An 18,818-nucleotide genomic window follows, 5' to 3' on the forward strand; every position below is an offset into this window, starting at 1 on the left:
TAAGTCCACTAGTTCCAAAGGTTTGTAATTAAACCTTTGAACTGGTTGATAAGAAAGCATCTCCTCCAAAGTTGTGAACATTGTCTCTCTCACACAATTAGACAAAATTTAATATTTTTATCTGAATATTTTAAGTGATGTATTGTCATGGCACTTCTATGGAGTGGATTGGACTTTAACTCAGGCCCTTTGACCCAGAGGTAAGGGCACTATCATTGTGCCACAAGAACCCTTGCAACTGATCTGTCAAGTTACACCCCAGAAAGTGAACTCCTTGTTCTTCAATAGTAAATCATACTGCTTTATTGTTTTCTCAAAAGGTGATAGGTCTGGGCAAAAACACATTTGTTACTGCAGTTTACAGAATTTTGTACTTTAAGTCTGTATTAAATATTAAATGTGTTATAAAACATGAAACTAGAGTAATATATAAAATTATCATTTCTGCTGAAGAAACATCTACAGTTCTGATTCAAATTTAAAAATATCTAAGGTCATAGAAATATGAAGCAAATAACTACACTATTACCGAATTATGTACTTATTTCAGATAAATTCATTTGCAAAATAATTGATATTTGTTTTAATGGTGGAACTGTTGACTCTCTGTTACAACTGAGAAAGGCAGGGTGGCAAGTACCAATGTTTCTTATTTTACCTGTTTACGCCCCTTATGAATTCTCCAGAGGTTGTGCACCACAGTCGGGCTTAGATTGTTTTCATTCCCTTCTAAGCATCTAACTCTACGCTGGAAAGTGGCAGCTTGTTTCTCTGCTAATCTACAGGAAGGAGGCAATGCATAAATGTGCATAGCTTTGTTATTTAAAATGAATTAACATCTTTTTTCTTAAACTTAATAATCTATACAACTCATTCAAGATCTTAAATCAGACTCGATTTCCTATCCATAAACCTTACTCTAGCTGACAAATTGTGGTTACGGGTTTGTTTAAAATTTTAAACTTTCTAAAATCCCAATAGCAACACTTACCATTCAGTTTTCCAATCTTAACTTTCAGCATTTGTTGATTTATCAATCAAATAACGCAAAATGTTTTTTCTAAATATCCCAGGTAGGTGTGGAGGGCACACAGAAGTGGCCCTGCACCAAAATAACAAAGCCAGAGGCACTCTGGACATTTGAGCCATTGGCCTCAATATACACTAGTCGCAAATAAGGTGAAATGAAAAAGAATGGAACAAAGTAATGTAATTTCATGTAATTATGATGAATGGGAAGACAACAACTGGGTAGGAAGAATGGATCGTTGATTGCAACTTAAAAGACAATCACTTAAAGAACTGACAATTAAGCCACATGAAAACCTAGTTTTTCAGATTCAAGCCAAGGCATTGTCAGCCATATTTTATATATTCTTTTATTTCCATAAGACTATAAGAAATAGGAACAAGTAGGCCATTTGGCCCCTCAAGTCTGGTGCACCATTCAATGAGATCATGGCTGATCTGACATTCCTTACATCTACCTTGCTGCCCTTTCCCCGTAATCCTTAGTCTTCTCCTGATCAAGAACCTATAGATATCAGCAATATACAGAGGAACTGTGATTATTCAAATATCAATTATCCAAATATTGGATTATCTGAAGGAGATCTCGAGGTCCCGATAGAAACATTACATCAAAGAGCTGTTTCAACTCTGATCGCATCTTTTGCTTACAGGTACAATGATTAAAAATGAACTCAGCTCACTGAGATGCTGCCAAGAACAGTCCTGGACAGTCCAGTTACCGTCTCTAAATGAATGACCTCCCGCTCTCTCTCTCCTCACACTTTCCCTGGAGTTCTATACAGGGGTGTACCTAAACCCGCCTTCCCCAGATAACCTCTCCAACATTGTTCATTACAGGGCAAAGGTGGAACCTGTCAAAAAGTTGCACTAAAACATTGTGTGTGTGTGTGTGTGTGTGTGTGTGTGTGTGTGTGTGTGTGTGTGTGTGTGTGTGTGTGTGTGTGTGTGTAAGGCAGCAGCAGTCATACTGTTGGTGTACAGTCTGGCGAAGGGGAGGGAGGAGTCAGTCGGGGACGAGGCCTCAGATGGGGTCAGACAATGGGTGAGGTGGAAGGGGTGGGGTTGGAGGGCGGGTGGGGGAAGGGGTGGATGGGGTTGGGGAGCTGATGGGGTGGGGGGGTTTGGGGACAGGCAAACCAGATGAGGTGTTTTGAGGTGGATGGGGGGGGCGCGAACGGTGGCAGGGTTGGGGGTCTGGGTTTGAGGGGCTGGGTGGGAGCGAACTGGGTGGGGGGTCTTTTGGGGGGGTGGGGTTAGACAGAGATGGGGCAGAGTTTGGGGGTGGGTGGATAGGCAGGATTGGTATGTGGGTATACGCATGCAGTGTGCTACTGCCTAGTCTCCTGAACTTCACAGAAAACTCCAAGCCCTAGAGGAGAGGCACTGAATCAATTAATCAAATTAATCAGTTATCCAAACGAAACAGTGCCTACCCATCTCGTTCAGATAATTGAGGTTCCTCTGTCTAAGGATCTTACCCTCACAGCTGTCTGTGGCAAAGAGTTCCAAAGACTCTCAACCTTCTGACAGGAGAAATTCCTCCTCAGGCTTAAAGTAGTACCCTTTTATTCTGAGAGTATGCCCTGTGGTTCTAGACTCTCCCATGAGGGGAGAGATTTTCTCAGCTTTTACCCTGTCAAGCCTCTTAAGAATTATTTTTATTTCAATACAATCACCTCTCATTCTTCTAAATTCCAATCAGAACAGTCCTACCCAGTTGAGCCGTCATGCATAAATCAATCCCTCCATATTAGGGATTATCCCAGTGAACAGGCTCTGAACCTGCTGCCAATGAAATTATATGCTTTCTTAAATAGGGCCAAAACTGCTCACAGCACTCCAGCACCTTGTGAAGTTGTAGTAAGACTTGCCTACTGTTATATTCCAACTGCCTTGAAATAAGGCTTAACACCCAATTAGCCTTCCTGACTACCTTCTGCATCTGTGCTAACTTTCTGTGTTTCATGCACAAGTACTCCCAAGTCCTTTTATGTTACCGCATTTTGCAGTTTCTCTTAATTAAAATAATATTGTTCTTTTGTTATCCCTTTCAAAATGAACAATTTTACATTTTCCCACACAATACTCCATTTGCTAACATTTTGCCCACTTATTTAACCCATCAACATCTCTCTGCAAACTGTATGTATCCTTTTCACAACCTGCCTTTCCACCTGTTTTTATATCGTCTGCAAATTTGGCAACAGTATATTCACTTCTTTCCAATAAATAATTAATATATATTGTAAACAGTTGTGGTCTCAGCACTGATCCCTGTGGAACCCCACCTGAAAAATAATCTATGAGAAATCATTTCACAGGGTGGCTGAGAAATACAGTTACACAACACCCATTAAACAGATTCCTGAGCCTCCCAGTAAGGAATGCCAAAAGCTCATGCTCATGATGGTTCTAAAATAAGGTTAAAAGGCATCTGGATGGGTATATGAATAGGAAGGGTTTAGAGGGATATGGGCCAAGTGCTGAGAAATGGGACTAGATTAGGTTAGGATATCTGGTTTGCATAGATGAGTTGGACCGAAGGGTCTGTTTCCATGCACCATGGTTTCCATGTTTCCATGATAGCACCAAAGACTGGGATAAATTCAGAATCCAGCAAAGGAAAATTAAAAAGAAAATAAAGACAGAGAAAATAACCTACAAGGGCATACTAGTGAGGAGTATAAATACTTGACAATATGTGCTTCTTTAAATATATAAAAAAGGAGAGAGAGGTCAAAATGAATGTCAAACTTAGAAAATGAATCTGGGAGATGGTTTAGGAGGAACAAGGAAATGGCAGAGGAGTTAAAGAGATATTTTTCATCAGTCTTTACAGTGGAAGATGCTTCGTACATTTCATTAATACTAAATAATGTGGGGGAGCCAGCCTGAAAAAAATCCTTATCCGCACTCGCCGTTTCCTGCTCATTAGCCAATTCTCTATCCATGCCAATATACTTTCTTTAACATTTTGTGATGTATCTTCTGGAAAGCCTTCTTTCAATGGAATGTTTGAAGCATCTTCCACTGTGAACACTGATGCAAAATATCTGTTTAACTCTTCTGGTATTTCCTTGTCCCCCTAAACTGGAGTCTTTTTAAAAATTTTGACCTCTCTTCTCTTTTATATACTTAAAGAAGCTCTTATTGTCAAGTATTTATATTCTCACTAGTTTGCCCTTGTAGTTTATGTTGTCTATCTTCACTTTCTTTTTAACCCTCCTTTGCTAGATTCTGAATTTACCTCAGTCTTTGGTGAATTTATCTCAGTCTTTCACTGACTTTGGTGTCCCTATATTTTTGACCCATCATGAGCACGAGCTTCTGGCATTCCTTATGCTGTACATCTCGATGACTCTATCCTGGAGGCTCAGGAATCTGTTTAATGGATGCTATGTAACTGTATTTGTAAGCCACCTTATGTGATTTCTCACAGTCTACTTTGGATATTACTACTGCAAAGGAATAATTGCTTGGTAGTACAAAAACTTAAACTATGCTGCAAAGAAACAAAGCAAATGCTTAACATCATCTCATCAAGACTGATAACTAAGAAACCAAACTTGGAAAGGGGACACCAATTTACATCACATGAAAACAGGGTGCTGATTGGTTGGCCAGGAGATGATTGGGAACTTTTAACTGTCAATCTTAGCAGAAAAGAACACAGATCAGGCAGACAGATTCAGATTGCACAGGATGTTGCTGGGATTGACAGTCTCCATGACCCTTTTCCAATGAAAATGGTGCAACATTTGGACAAACAGGGTTCTTTGTATTAATACATGTAATTTCTAGCAGATGAAAACGTCTGCACTGTCAGCACAACTATTCATTCTGTATTAATTGATGTTCCTTTTCCAAGTCGGGTTTCAAACGTGACAGTGATGAGTGAGACATGATCAAAATTAAGTAAATGTTATTTTAAGGCAACCAATCCATAATGTCCCAGTTAGCATTTCCTTTGTGGAGAAAATACAGAATGAAGGGACATACAGAATGAGGGGACATTCAATTTTATACCTATAAATCAAACCAATTTTTCAAGTGTAAAATAAAATGTTATTATTTTAATGAAAATATTTTCAAAACAATTGAAGAAACTTCATTGAATGACAGGTGTGGAATACCTCATGTGTCCAGTAGAAATATCTAGATTTGAACAAAGCAATAAACATAAATTCTCACTACATCTTTAAACAACTCCCACCTTCCAAAAGTAGGCTTAACCTGCAAGTAGCTGCTCCCAGTCTATGTTTGCCAGATCTATCTAATGATATTGAAACTGGCCTGCTCCCGTTTTAAACATTTAACGTCTGCACTATCCTTATCCCTTTCCACAATGACTGAAACTTAGAGTTGTGGTCACTATCCCTAAAATGCTCTCCCAATCCCAAACTGAAACTTCAATCACTCCCTAGGTCTGGGTCTAGCACTGCCACATCTCTCGGATTATACATGTACAGACATAAAATGCTCTCCTGGATGTACTTCTAAAATTCCAACCCATCTAATCCTTTCAGAATAAGGCGATCCCAGTTAATGTTAGCAAAGTTGAAATCCTCAACAACTATAACACTATTTCGCACTTATCTGTGATTTGCCTGCATATTTGCTCCTCTGTCTTATTCTGACTGTTAGGAGGCTCTGCAGCAGAGCCAACTGTGATGCCACAAACTTGACTGTTGCCTGAGAGGTACCCCATCCTGCCAACAATATCCAACATGGTATATTTGTTTGAGGTGGGGATGGCTACAGGGAACTCCTGTACTAGCTGGCTATGCTTACCAGTCTTCCCCTTGACCACTCCATGCTTTTCTGCCTGTGCAGCCCTTACTTGTGGTGTGACCACATCATTATATATACTATCCATGACATCCTCCAGTTGCTCCAGCAAAGTAAACATCTCTTTTGATTTCTAAGCTCTACCCAGATGACCTCATTTGAACAGCCTTCTAGGAAATCCTCCCTCAGTACTGAAGTGATAATGTCCTTTATCAATAATGCCTGTCCCCAATGTCCCATCTGAAGCTTCTATATTCTGGAATGTTGAGCTGCCCTTCATTCAACCAAGTCTCAGTGATTACAACAATATCATATTCCCACAATGCTTTAAGTTCATCCATTTTACTAGTCAGGCTCCTTGCATGAAGATATTTACAATTTAGCTTTCCGGACCTCCCATGTGCCTCATCATGCCCATGTTTTCTCTGCTGGACTATTTTAGCATTCCTTTTATGTCTGATTGGATCTTACTCCTGACTTTACATCTACTCTGTTCCCCATTCCCGCCACATTAGTTTAAAACCTCCCCAATAGCATGTGCAAACCTCTCAGTAAGAATACTGTACTCAATCCAGTTTAGGTGCAACCCAGTTAGCTTGAGGAGGTCCCACCTACCCCGCAAGCTGTCCCAATGAACCAAAAATCTAAAGCCTTCCCTCCTACACTATCCTTTGAGATACATTTTCCAATTACTTCACCAGTAGCTCTGGCACTGCAAGTCATCCAGAGATTAAAACTTCAGTAGTCTCTAACTCTCTAAATGCCTATTGCAGAAGGCAACCTCATTTTTTTTCTAATCCATGTCACTGGTACTGATATGTACCTTAACTGCTGGCTGTTAACCTCATCCTTCAGAATGTCCTGCAACAGCCCCTCTGAAACATCCCTGAATGTGGCACCAGAGGGGTAACATACCATTCAAAAGTCTTGGTTGCTGCCACAGAACTGCCTATCAGTTCCCCTTACAGTCACGTCCCCTCCCACTAAAGGTCTCCTCATCTTTTTCCTCCCCTGCTCTGCAGCTGAGCCAACCGTGATGCCACAAACTTGACTGTTGCTTGAGAGGTACCCCATTCTGCCAACAGTATCCAACATGATATATCTGTTTGAGGTGGGGATGGCTACAGGGAATTCCTGTACTAGCTGGCTATGCTTACCAGTCTTCCCGTTGACCACTCAATGCTTTTTTGCCTGTGCAGCCCTTGGTGTGACCACATCATTATATATACTATCCATGACATCCTCCAGTTGCTTCATGCGGTCAATCAGGAGTTGCAGCTGATAATATTTCCTGGATATGTGGTCACCATGAACACTTGAAGTGTTTCCGATTTCACACATATTGTTGGAGTAACATTCTGCATGGAAGACTGGTCCATAAGATAAGAGCCCACGGGATCCAAGGCAAGTTGGCAAACTGGATCCAAAGTCACAAAGTGTGGTGCTGGAAAAGCACAGCTGGTCAGGTACCATCCGAGTCACAAGACAGTTGACGTTCTGAGCATAAGCTTTTCGTCAGGAATGGTGGTTGGGGGGGGGCAAGGGGCTGAGAGATAAATGGGAGAGGGTAGGATCTGGTGGGGGAAAGGTAGCTGGCAATATAATAGGTAGATGGACGTTGGGGGTGATGGTGATAGGTTGGAGGGAAGATGGACAGGTAGGACAGTTCAAAAGGGTGTGGCTGAGTTGAAGGGTTGAATGTGGGATAAGGTGGGGAGAGGGGGAGATTAGGAAACTGGTGAAATCAATCAACATTGATCCCGTGTGGTTTGAGGGTCCCAAGGTGGAAGATGAGGTGTTCTTCCTCCAGGTGTTGGGTGGCTAGAATTTGGCAGTGGAGGAGGCTCAGGACTTGCATGTCCTTGGTGGAGTGGGAGGGTGAGTTGAAGTATCAACCCCACTCCTGATACTGATCTCCCCTCCCCCCCCATCCTAAATCCAACCCTCCAACTCAGCATTGCCCTCTTGAACTGTCCTACCTGTCCATCTTCCTTCCCACCTATCGGCTCCACCCTGCATTCCCAGCCACCTTCCAGCCAGCCCCACACCCCTCCCATTTAACTCTCAGCTATCCTGGGCACCCCCCACATTCCTGATGAAGAGCTTATGGTCAAAACGTTGACTCTCCTGCTCCTCGGATGCTGCCTGACCAGCTATTCTTTTCCAGCACCATACTTTTTGACTCTGATCTCCAGCACCTGCAGTCCTCAATTTCTCTAAACTGGATCCAAAGTTAGTTTGCAAATAGTGGCAAAGGGTAATAGTAGAGGGTCATTTTTGTGATTGGTACACTGCTGGTCATAGGCTTCCAAAGGGATCACTGTTGAGACCCTTGCTGTTATGTATGTTGCCGAGTTGAAGGTAAAGTTAGTAAGCTTGCATGTGACATGAAAATTGGTGGTGGTGTTAATAACGAGGAGGATGGTCTCAGACCTACAGTTGATAAATTGGACATAGAAATGGCAAATGGAATGTAATCCTGGCAAGTGCAACATGATCCATTTGGGAGGTCTAATTAGGTAAGGACATACACAATGAATGGTATGTCCCTTGAGAGTACGGACGAACAAAGGGACCTTGGTGTACAAGTCCATAGTTCCCTGATGGTGTCAGCACAGTAGACAGGTGAAGAAGTCATACAGGATGCTTGCCTTCATGAGCCAGGATGTAGAATACAGGAGCAAGGAAGTTTTGTTACAACTTCATAAAACATTGGGGGGGGGGGGGGGAGCACAGATGGAATACAAGGCGAAAATGAGGATTGCAGATTCTGGAGATCAGAGTCACACTTAACGTGGTGCTGGAAAAGCACAGCAGATTAGACAGCATCGGAGGAGCAGGAAAATCGATATTTTGGGGAAAAGCCATTCATCAGGAATGTGGCAGGGAGCCTCTTGAATGGAGAGATAAATAGGAGGGGGGGGGGGGGGGCGCTGGGGAGAAGGTAGCTAATGTGCAATAGGTGGATGGAGGTGGGGATGAAGGTGATAGGTTGGAGAGGAGGGTGGAGCACCTCCATTCACTACTATGCTCTTAGCTACCTTCTCCCTAGCCCCACCCCTCTCCCATTTATCTCTCTAGCCCGGAGGTTCCCTGCCTCATTCCTGATGAAGGGCTTTTCCCCGAAACATCCTTCTCCTCCAATGCTGTTTGACCTGCTGTGCTTTTCCAGCACCACTCTCATTTTGCAAGATGGAATTCAGAAGTCCCCCCGCTGTACCTGCAGGGGTTACGTTCCAGGACCTACTGTGGAAGCCCAAAACCGCAGATAGGAGTGAATCCATTTATTTAATGGGAAATGTACCTTCCCAGCGACCTCCTGATCCCTAGTGCTGAACGTTCCCAATAATATGCTCGGACCATGATAATCCGTAGATAACTGAAACTTCGGAAGACAATTCCATGGATATGGGGGTCAACCTGTACTGTATGCAAATCTGGTCACCACACTATAGGAAGGATGTGACTGCACTGGAGAGGGTGCAGAGGAGATTCACCAGGATGTTGCCTGGGATAAAAAGTCCCAGTTTTGAGGAACGAGGCTGTGTTTGTTTTCTCAGGAGCACAGGAGGCTGAGGGGGGGACCAAAATTATAAGAAACAAAGGGTAGATCATGAGAATCTTTTCCCCATGGCAGACATGTCTACGACCAGATAGCACAATTTTATTATGAGAAGTGATTTAAAGGGGATCAGAGGAATATTTTTCCCCACCCAGAGGACGACGGAAGTATGGAATACACTGCCTGAGAGGGTGGTGGGAGCAGGAACACTCGCAACATTTAAACAGCATCTCGATAAGCACTTAAAATGCCAGGACATACTAAGCTATGTACCAAATGCAATGGGATTAGTGTAGTTTGGGGTTTGTTGGTCAGTATAGACATGGTGGGATGAAGGGCCTGATTCTCTGCTGTATGATTATTCATTTTATAGTCAAAGACAGATTTAACACTGAATGAAAGAAATAAATTTGCTTTACCTCAATTCACGAAAGTAAGGATGTTGTAATGCCCGCTTAGCAGTGATCCTTTCTTCAGGGTCATACTCCATCATTGCATTCATCAGCGAAATACTCTCAGAAGTAGTGTGCGGAATGAGGCAAGATATTCCTATTCCCTTTTTCTGTGGAAAGTCAAAACTCATTGCCCGAGTTCTACATTAAAAATCATATAAAAATAATAATTAATAGAATCGAGTAGTTTTGTTTGAAACAAAACCATTTAAACATTAAGTAGAAGAAATCTACAAACATGAACAGAGGTAACCACACACGTTGTTTGAACTTCAGTACTTGAGTATGGTTTGATAGAATTGCCTACTTCGTAAAACATCACCATTCAGCACCTTTTAAGTATCAGATTAATGACAAGATTACTAACAGAAAATGACAAGGGTTTCAACCTTTGAAATTTCTTTTCCCATAATGAGAATATCAACCAATTGATCTTTCTTCTACGAGATATTGTAAAAGCATCTTCAGTCAAACTGCAATTAGCACAGCACAGTAATAATGAGCAATTGTACCCACTCAAGGGTACCGTTATAACAGGCACCAATTGTCCACCAAAGAATGAGTGACAGTTGCAGTGACGTTTACTCATAATTAGAACGCACCTGCCTTTGCTTTAGTACTTCTAAGACACTGGCTACCATGCCAAATTGCCCTCGTCTCTGCTCCTTACAGCAAGGCAGATGAAGGATATTACGAGAGACTAACTTTGACTTTGAACATAAAGGTCCAAATGTGCATAAGCTGTATGAGATGTCCACTATTTAAGCCAAGAAGGAGAGTTGGGATACATCAGGAAAGGAAAAGGAAAAAAGGCAAACTATGCAGCTCTGCACTAGCTGGCATGATCATTCCCCTGAAAAACATGTATACAGTTTTGGATACCGTTGGTACTTACCAGAGGTATGCAGTGGGGCCCAGGTCTCTGGCACAGAGCCTGTCCCTGTTGCACAGAAGGGAAGGAGGGAAAGGAGGAGAGTGTTAGTCATTGGGGACTCAATAGTTAAAGGCTCAGATAGAAGGTTTGTTGGGAGCGAACGAGACTCGCGGTTGGTGTGTTGCCTCCCAAGTGCCAAGGTCCATGATGTCTCGGATCGTAACTCTGGGGTCTTGAAGGGAGAGGGTGGCCAACCTCAACACGTTGTCCACGTAGGTACCAACGACATAGGTAGAAAGAGGGATAGGGATGCAAGGCAGGACTTCAGGGAGCTAGGGTGGAAGCTGAGAACTAGAACAAACAGAGTTGTTATCTCTGGCTTGTTACCCATGCCACGTGATAGCGAGGCAAGGAATGGGGAGAGATATCAGGTGCAAGGAAGGTGCAGGAGGGAGGGTTTCAGGTTCTTGGATAATTAGGGCTCATTCTGGGGAAGGTGGGACTTGTACAAACAAGATGGTCTTCACTTGAACCAGAGGGGTACTAATATCCTGGGTGGGAAATTTGCTGATACTATTCAGCTGGGTTTAAACCAGCCCAGCAGGGGGGATGGGAACCGGAGGTGTAGCTGCAGTGCACAGGAGGATGAGAGTACAAAGGACAGGGACAGGATTTCAGGGTCACAGGAATGTGCTGGTAGACAGCAAACTGGTTTGAAGTGTGTCTACTTCAATGCCAGAAGTATCTGAAATAAGGTAGGAGAGCTTGCAGCATGGATAGGTACCTGGGACTTTGATGTTGTGGAGACATGGATAGAGCAGGGTGAGGAATGGATGTTGAAGTTCCAGGGTTTAGATCTTTCATTAAGAACAGACAAGGCGGTAAAAGAGGGGGAGGTGTGGCTTTATTAGTCAAGGATAGTATAATGGTGGCTGAGAGAATTTTTGATGAGGACTCGTCTACTGAGGTAGTGTGGACTGAAATTAGGAACTGGAGAGGAGAGGTCACACTGCTTGGAGTTTTTTATAGACCTCTGCAGAGTTCCAGGGAGGTGAAAGAGAGGATTGGCAAAATTATTCTGGGTAGGAGTGAAAGGAACAGGGTGGTCAAAATGGGGGACTTTAACTTTCCCAACATTGACTGGAAATGCTTTAACTCTAGTATATCGGATGGATCAGTTTTTGTCCAATGTGTACAGGAGAGTTTCCTGACACAGTATATCGAAGGGCCGACAAGAGGGGAGGCCACACTGGACCTGCCGCTTGGTAATAAACCAGACCAGATTTAGTTGTAAGTGAGCACTTTGGAGAGAGTGACCATAATTCAGTTACGTTTAGTTTAGCAATGGAAAAGGATAGGTACATGCCACAGGTCAAGAGTTATCGATGGAGCAAGGGCAATTATAATGTGATTAGGCAAGAAGTAGGATATATAGAATGGGGTAGCAAAATGCAGGGGATGCAGACAATGGAAATGTGGAGGTGGTTTAAGAAACAGATATTGCGTGTCCTTGATAGGTATGTCCCTGTCAGGCAGGGAGGAAGTGATAAGGTAAGGGAACTGTGGTTTACTACAGAATTCGCATCTTTTGTTAAGAAGAAGAAGGAGGCTTATGTGTTGATGAAGCAAGATGGTTCAGATGAGGTGATAGAGAGTTCCAGATCAGCTAGGAAGGATTTAAAGAGAGAGTAAAGAAGAGCAAAGAGAGGACAACAGCAGTCTTTTGCAAATAGAATAAAGGAGAACCCTAAACCTTTCTATAGGTATGTGAGGAATAAAAGGATGATTAGGGTAGGAATAGGGTCAGTCAAACACAGAAGTGGAGGGCTGAGTGTGGACCCTGTGGAGATCGGAGTGGTGCTAAACAAACATTTCTCATTGGTTTTCACTCAGGAAAAGGAGAATATTGTAGAGGAGAAGAATGAGTTTCATTATATTAGACGAGAAAGGATCGAGGTTACAAACAGGTGTTATCAATTCTAAAAGGAGTGAAAGTAGATAAGTCCCCTGGACCGGATGGGATTTATCTGAGGATTCTCTGGAAAGCTAGGAAGGAGATAACAGAGCCCTTGGCTTTGATATTTGAGTCATCATTGTCTACAGGTTTAGTACCAGAGGACTGGAGGATTGCAAATGTTGTGCCCTTGTTGAAGAAGGGCAGTAGAGATGACCCAGATAATTATGGACCAGTGAGCCTTACTTCTGTTGTAGGAAAGGCTTTGGAAAGGATTATAAGAGATAAGATTTATAATCATCTAGCAAGCATCAATTTGATTTCAGATAGTCAACATGGTTTCATCAAGGGCAGGTCGTGTCTCACAAACCTCATTGAGGTTTTGAGAAGGTGACCAAGTATGTAGACAAGGGTAGGGCAGTTGACGTGTCATATATTGATTTCAGTAAAGCCTTTGATAAGGTTCCACATGGTAGGTTGTTGGAGAAAATGCAGAGGCATGAAATTGAGGGTGAATTAGCAGTTTGGATTAGAAACTGGCTTACTGAAAGAAGTGGTGGTTGATGGAAAGTATTCAGCCTGGAGTCTGGTTACTAGTGGTGTGCCACAAGGATCTACTTTGGGACCACTGCTGTTTGTCATTTTTATAAATGACTCAGACGCAGGCATAGGTGAATGGAGTAGTAAATTTGCAGGTGACACTAAAGTCAGTGGAGTAGTGGACAGTTTGGAAGAATTTTACAGGTTACGGGGGACTTGGATAAACTGCAGAATTGGGCTGAGAGATGGCAAATGGAGTTCAATGCAGCTAAATGTGAAGTGATGCACTTTGGTAAGAATAGCAGGAAGGCAGAGTACTGGGTCAATGGAAAGATTCTTAGTAGTGTGGATGTGCAGAAGGATCTTGGAGTCCATGTACATCGATCCCTGAAAGTTGCCACCGAGGTGGGTAGTGCTGTTAAGAAGGCATACGGTGTGTTAGGTTTCATTCGTAGAGGGATTGAGTTCCGGAGCCGCAATATCATGCTGCAACTATACAATACGCTGGTGCGGCCACACTTGGAATGTTGTATACAGTTCTAGTCCTCATATTTCAGGAAGGATGTGGAAGCACTGGAAATGGTGCAAAGAAGATTTACTAGGACGTTGTCTGGTCTGGAGGGAAGGTCTTATGAGGAAAGGCTGAGAGATATGGGTCTGTTCTCATTGGAACGAAGAAGGCTAAGAGGGGATTGATAGAGGCATACAAGATGATCAGAGGATTAGATTGGGGAGACAGTGAAAGTCTTTTTCCTACGATGATGATGTCAGCTTGTACGAGAGGGCATAACTACAAATTGAGGGGTGATAGATTTAAGACAGATGTCAGAGGCAGGTTCTTTACGAGAGAGTGGTAAGGGCATGGAATGTCCTACCTGCTAATGTAGTCAACTCAGCCACATTAGGGAGATTTAAACAATCCTTAGATAAGCACATGGATGATTTTGGGATAATGTAGAGAGACGAGCTGAAATTTGTTCACAGGTTGGCGCAACATCGAGGGCTGAAGGGCCTGTTCTGCGCTATTTTGTTCTATGTTCTACCTCATTAAATGGTGGAGCAAAATGATCTACTTCTGCTTCTACATAGTCATAATCCCTTCAGTCCAACCAGGCCATGATGAACATAATCGCCAAACTAAACTAGTCTGCTCCCGGCCCATATCTCTCCAACCTTTCCTATTCGTGTACTTATCCAAATATCTTTTAAATGCTGTAATTGTGCCCACATGCACCACTTCCTCAGGTCATTCCTCACACGAACCACCGTGTGTTAAAGATTTTCCCCTCCTGAATTCTTTTAAGTCCCTTTCTCCTTAAAAATGTGTCCACTATCCTTGAAATCCCCACCGTTGGGAAAAGGCAACTACCATTAACCCTATCTATATCCCCCATGATTTTACATACTTCTATAAACATCTTGTGATCTTACAGGTTAGACACAGCCAAGTTTCCAGTTTTACCTTGCCTCTCCCTACATCCTTCCGGACAGTCAGTCTCCAGTGGTCACACAGTGTCTCCCAGTCTATGCTTAGCATTGTCATTTCTCACCTGTTATCCCTGTAGTGGCAGTGTGGATGTCCAAATGGTCCTGATCCAATGGCCGACAGTTTTTAGGTATATGGCTGTCATTGACCTTATAACCACAGCTTAGCCAGTGTTACTGGGTTTAGAAATGTAGGTGAGATAGGTCCATAAAAGTGCATTAACAGTAAATGGTCCAAATCAATATTCTATAAATTATCAGCATTTATTGTAATTTAGGATCTACTTACTGTTTGAATTTTCTTAGCGTTTCAGAGTTCGGAGTTCCAATGACTTCATGGATCTTTGCAATTTGGTCAACTTCATTAGAACCAGGAAAAAGTGGCTGTAGACTGTGGTAAAACAATTTTGGAAATAAGTGTGAAGTAATAATTCTATCTTTCATTATAATGAAAAATTAAGTGTGTTGGAGATACTGGTTCACCTGTGGATACAGACGTTACAGAATTTTGGCCCACCAAATCCACATCAACATTTACCTATCCCGTGACTTCTTATAAAATGTAACCATTTCATTACGGTATACTTTCATCAACCACCCAATTTAACTTTTAATGTTGATTTTGTTTCCATTTCACCCACCAATTCTAAATGGAAAACCTCGAAACTCTTGGGAAAGAGCTTTCTCCTGTAATCTGATTTGCATGTTCTGCATTTAACTTTGATGTTTCATATATAGGATTCATCAGATTCTATCAAGTCTATCCTTTCACAATTTTCTATATTTTCATATTACCAAAGCATCTGCATTGCTCTAATGCAAAAACATCTTCTATTTTCTACATGCCAGGCAGCATCTTAAAGTTTGGTCATTGTATCACCTCAGAAGCAACAACATCCTACCTGTAGGTTGTAGCTCTATACCATACATAGTACTGTAACTGAGGGCTTGAGATTTTACACAGGCTGAATATTACCACTTGTTTCTGACATTCTATACTACTTGTGATAAATCCTCGAACTTGATTAACTTTGCTGCTTTGTCATTGTGAGATACCATCTTCCATGTCTTCTTGATGTGCATCTCAAAATTCCTCAGTTCTTTCACAGCATAAGCACTGCCATCATTCTGAATGTAAAGTTAATAAGGATTGGATGAGATTCATCCAAGGATGCGGAGGAAAGTAAGGAAATTCCAATGGCACTGGCCAAAATTTTCCAAACCGCCTTACATGCAGGTGTGGTGCCAGAGGAATGGAGATTGGAAATGTTATATTCTTGCACAATAAATGGTGCAAAGCTGAGCCAATAAACTATAAACCAGCCAATTAATCTCTATGACGGGAAACCTTTTATAAGTAACTACAGAAAAATTAAGTGTGTTGGAGATACTGGTTCACCTGTGGATACAGACGTGTCCGTACAGAACAAAACTAACACACACTTGGACAAAAATAAACAAAGAACCATTGAAATCTGAAATAAATGTTTCAGTTTTTGTCTCAGTCACTTGAACAAATATGGATTAAGGAAAGCCACATGGATTTGTTAAAGGAAATTTGCTTGAGCTTTTCGAGGAAGTAACACAGCCAGTTGATATAGGTATTTTTGGTGATGTACGTGGAGAGCCAAAAGGCTTTTTGAAAAAAGAGCCTCACAACAAGCCTGTCAGCAGAGTTACACCCCATGGAACAAAAGCAGTATAGAAAAAGATTAAGTGTGTGAGTGAAAGGTATAGATAGAGTTGATAGTGGTTGTCTTTTCCCTAAGATGGGGAATTTCAAGACTAGTTGGCACATTTTTAAAAAGTGATTTTAAAAAAGATACGAGCGGCAAATTTATTTTACACATGTGGAATAAACTTGCTGAGGAAGTGATGCTTTCAGGCACAATTACAAAGTTTAAAAGGCATTTGGATGGATATATGTATAGGAAAGGTTTGGAGGGATATGGGCCTGGGGCAGGCAGGTGGGATTAGTTTAGTTTGGGATTATATTCAGCATAGACTGGTTGGACTGAAGGGTCTGTTTCTGTGCTTTATGACTCTATGAAATAATGGTGATGATTGTTTGTTTTTTAGACCATTGATAGGTATATGTTGACCCCTTGGAATCCCAGAATTGGGCTCCAACTTTTCCTGATAAATATAAATAACCTAACTTTTAACACACAGGATATATTTAAAAGTTTGCAGATGTCACATGAAAAAAAACATGAAAGTACCATGAACTGTATGAAGAATTGTGAAGACAGAAAAAATTGACTGCAGGAAACTTGAAATTATTCTTCGTTAAAAGAATGGGAAAGTCAATACAAATTAAATGGTTCAACTTTAAAGTCAATGCAAGTGCTGACAGAACAGAAGATATATGGTTATAGATCATTTAAGGTCAGAAATCAAACGACACCATGTTATAGTCCAACATGTTTATTTGAAATTACAAGCATTCGGAACATTGTTCCTTTGTCAGGACTTCACCTGACGATTTCAAATAAACCTGTTGGACTATAACCTGGTGTTGTATAACTTTGTCCATCCCATTCTAACACAACACCTCCATGTCATTTAACATGGCAGAGTAGATAGACAGAAACTGTTCCTGTTCATACAAGAATTAAGAATCAAAATGGGAGTGAATTAAGATGATTAGCAAAATGAAGCAATGGGGACATTACGATTTTTTAGTATAAAAGATGGCTGGGATCTGGAATGCATTATCAAAGAAGGTGGAGGAGGCAAATTTCATCCCGACTTTCAAAATTGAATTGGGCAATCATATGGAGAGAGATAATATGGACAGCTAAAGGGAAATTAAGCATGTTGGTCTTGCAGAGAGCCAGCAGAGACACAATGTGTCCAAATGTTTGCCTCTATTCTATTCTATGATTCCATCAATATTTTTTCATTTGTAACTTCATTTGAAGTTATTGCTTTAAAGAATGAATTTTATCCCTTATTTTGCAATAAGGGGCAGAGTGATTATTTTAGATCAATACTAATTCATTAATATACATAATGAACAGAATTTGAAACATATATAATTCACTTTCAAACTACACTGAAAAGCTATTAACTGTAAATCAGTTTCTCTCTTCTGAACAACATTAATTTAATTTTCCATCTCCCTCTTAGCTTTGTATCTATTAATTTCCAGCATTTTTTAAAAAAAAGGCTTTCTTAAAGGCCTTGCACACTATATCACCGCATTTTCCATTTCTTAGCACCTCAAAAGAATTTCAAGTAGTTTGTCAGGCATGATTGTCCTTTTAGAAAATTTTTGCTAGCTATTTCCAACTATTTTCTCAACACTCGGATGTGCTTTATTAATATCTCTGAAGTTTCCCCAATCACGGAAGCTAAGCCCCTTCTACCTTTTTAAAAATTGGCACAGTATTGGTCACTTTTCAATTCTCTAGCATACATCCGCAATCAATTAACCTTTTAAATAGAAGTTCTGGGCTGTGCAAAATTCTCCTGCTGGAGCAGAAAATGTAGCATAAGTTAACTGAACTTAATGACAGAAATAGGAGATCATGACACAAATTTTGATTTTCAGTGCATACAAATATATACACATGTAGCATGCAATGTCCAGGAAAACAATATTCAAAATCTAATTTATATTAATTTAAACACAATGCATTTTTATAAATCGATCATTGACAGAGGTTTAAGTAGATTAGTGATGCGTTACATTTTTATGTATTGTAAATTTTGTCTACTTAGAAACAAGCACTGCATTTCAAAATAATTTATCATCAAATATAATTTGGAAGAACCCAAATTATTCAGTCAAAAAGATGGTTAACATAATACACATTTGCTTTAAGAATGTCATAATGAAAGTGACAAGATGACAAAAGTGATTACTGTAGATGCTGGAGATCAGAGCCAAGAATGTGGTGCTGGAAAAGCATAGCCAGTCAGGCAGCATCCGAGGAGCAGGAAAATCGACGTTTTGGGCAAAAGCCCTTCATCAGGAATGAGAGTGGGAGTCTTGGGGTGGAGAGATAAATGGAAGGAGAGTGGGGCTGGGGAGGAAGCTAGCTGAGAGTGCAATAGGTGGATGGAGGTGGGGTAATGGTGATAGGTCAGAGGGGAGGGTGGAGTGGATAGGTAGGATGGAAGATG

The 18,818-nt window shown here is 41.3% G+C and overlaps 1 protein-coding gene across 1 annotated transcript in view; it reads right to left on the reverse strand.

The window, feature by feature from the left end:
* Positions 1 to 18,818, reverse strand: part of LOC132818347 (MAPK/MAK/MRK overlapping kinase-like) — a 135,819-nt gene that overhangs the window by 27,209 nt on the left and 89,792 nt on the right. The window contains exons 8-10 of the mRNA XM_060829286.1: positions 14,977 to 15,078; positions 9,802 to 9,975; positions 659 to 779 (exon numbers count right to left, since the gene is read on the reverse strand). Coding sequence (XP_060685269.1) covers positions 659 to 779; positions 9,802 to 9,975; positions 14,977 to 15,078 — 397 coding nt within the window. The remainder of the gene's footprint in view (positions 1 to 658; positions 780 to 9,801; positions 9,976 to 14,976; positions 15,079 to 18,818) is intronic.

Source organism: Hemiscyllium ocellatum, chromosome 8, assembly GCF_020745735.1.
Source record: "Hemiscyllium ocellatum isolate sHemOce1 chromosome 8, sHemOce1.pat.X.cur, whole genome shotgun sequence".
Taxonomy (NCBI): Eukaryota; Metazoa; Chordata; class Chondrichthyes; order Orectolobiformes; family Hemiscylliidae; genus Hemiscyllium; species Hemiscyllium ocellatum.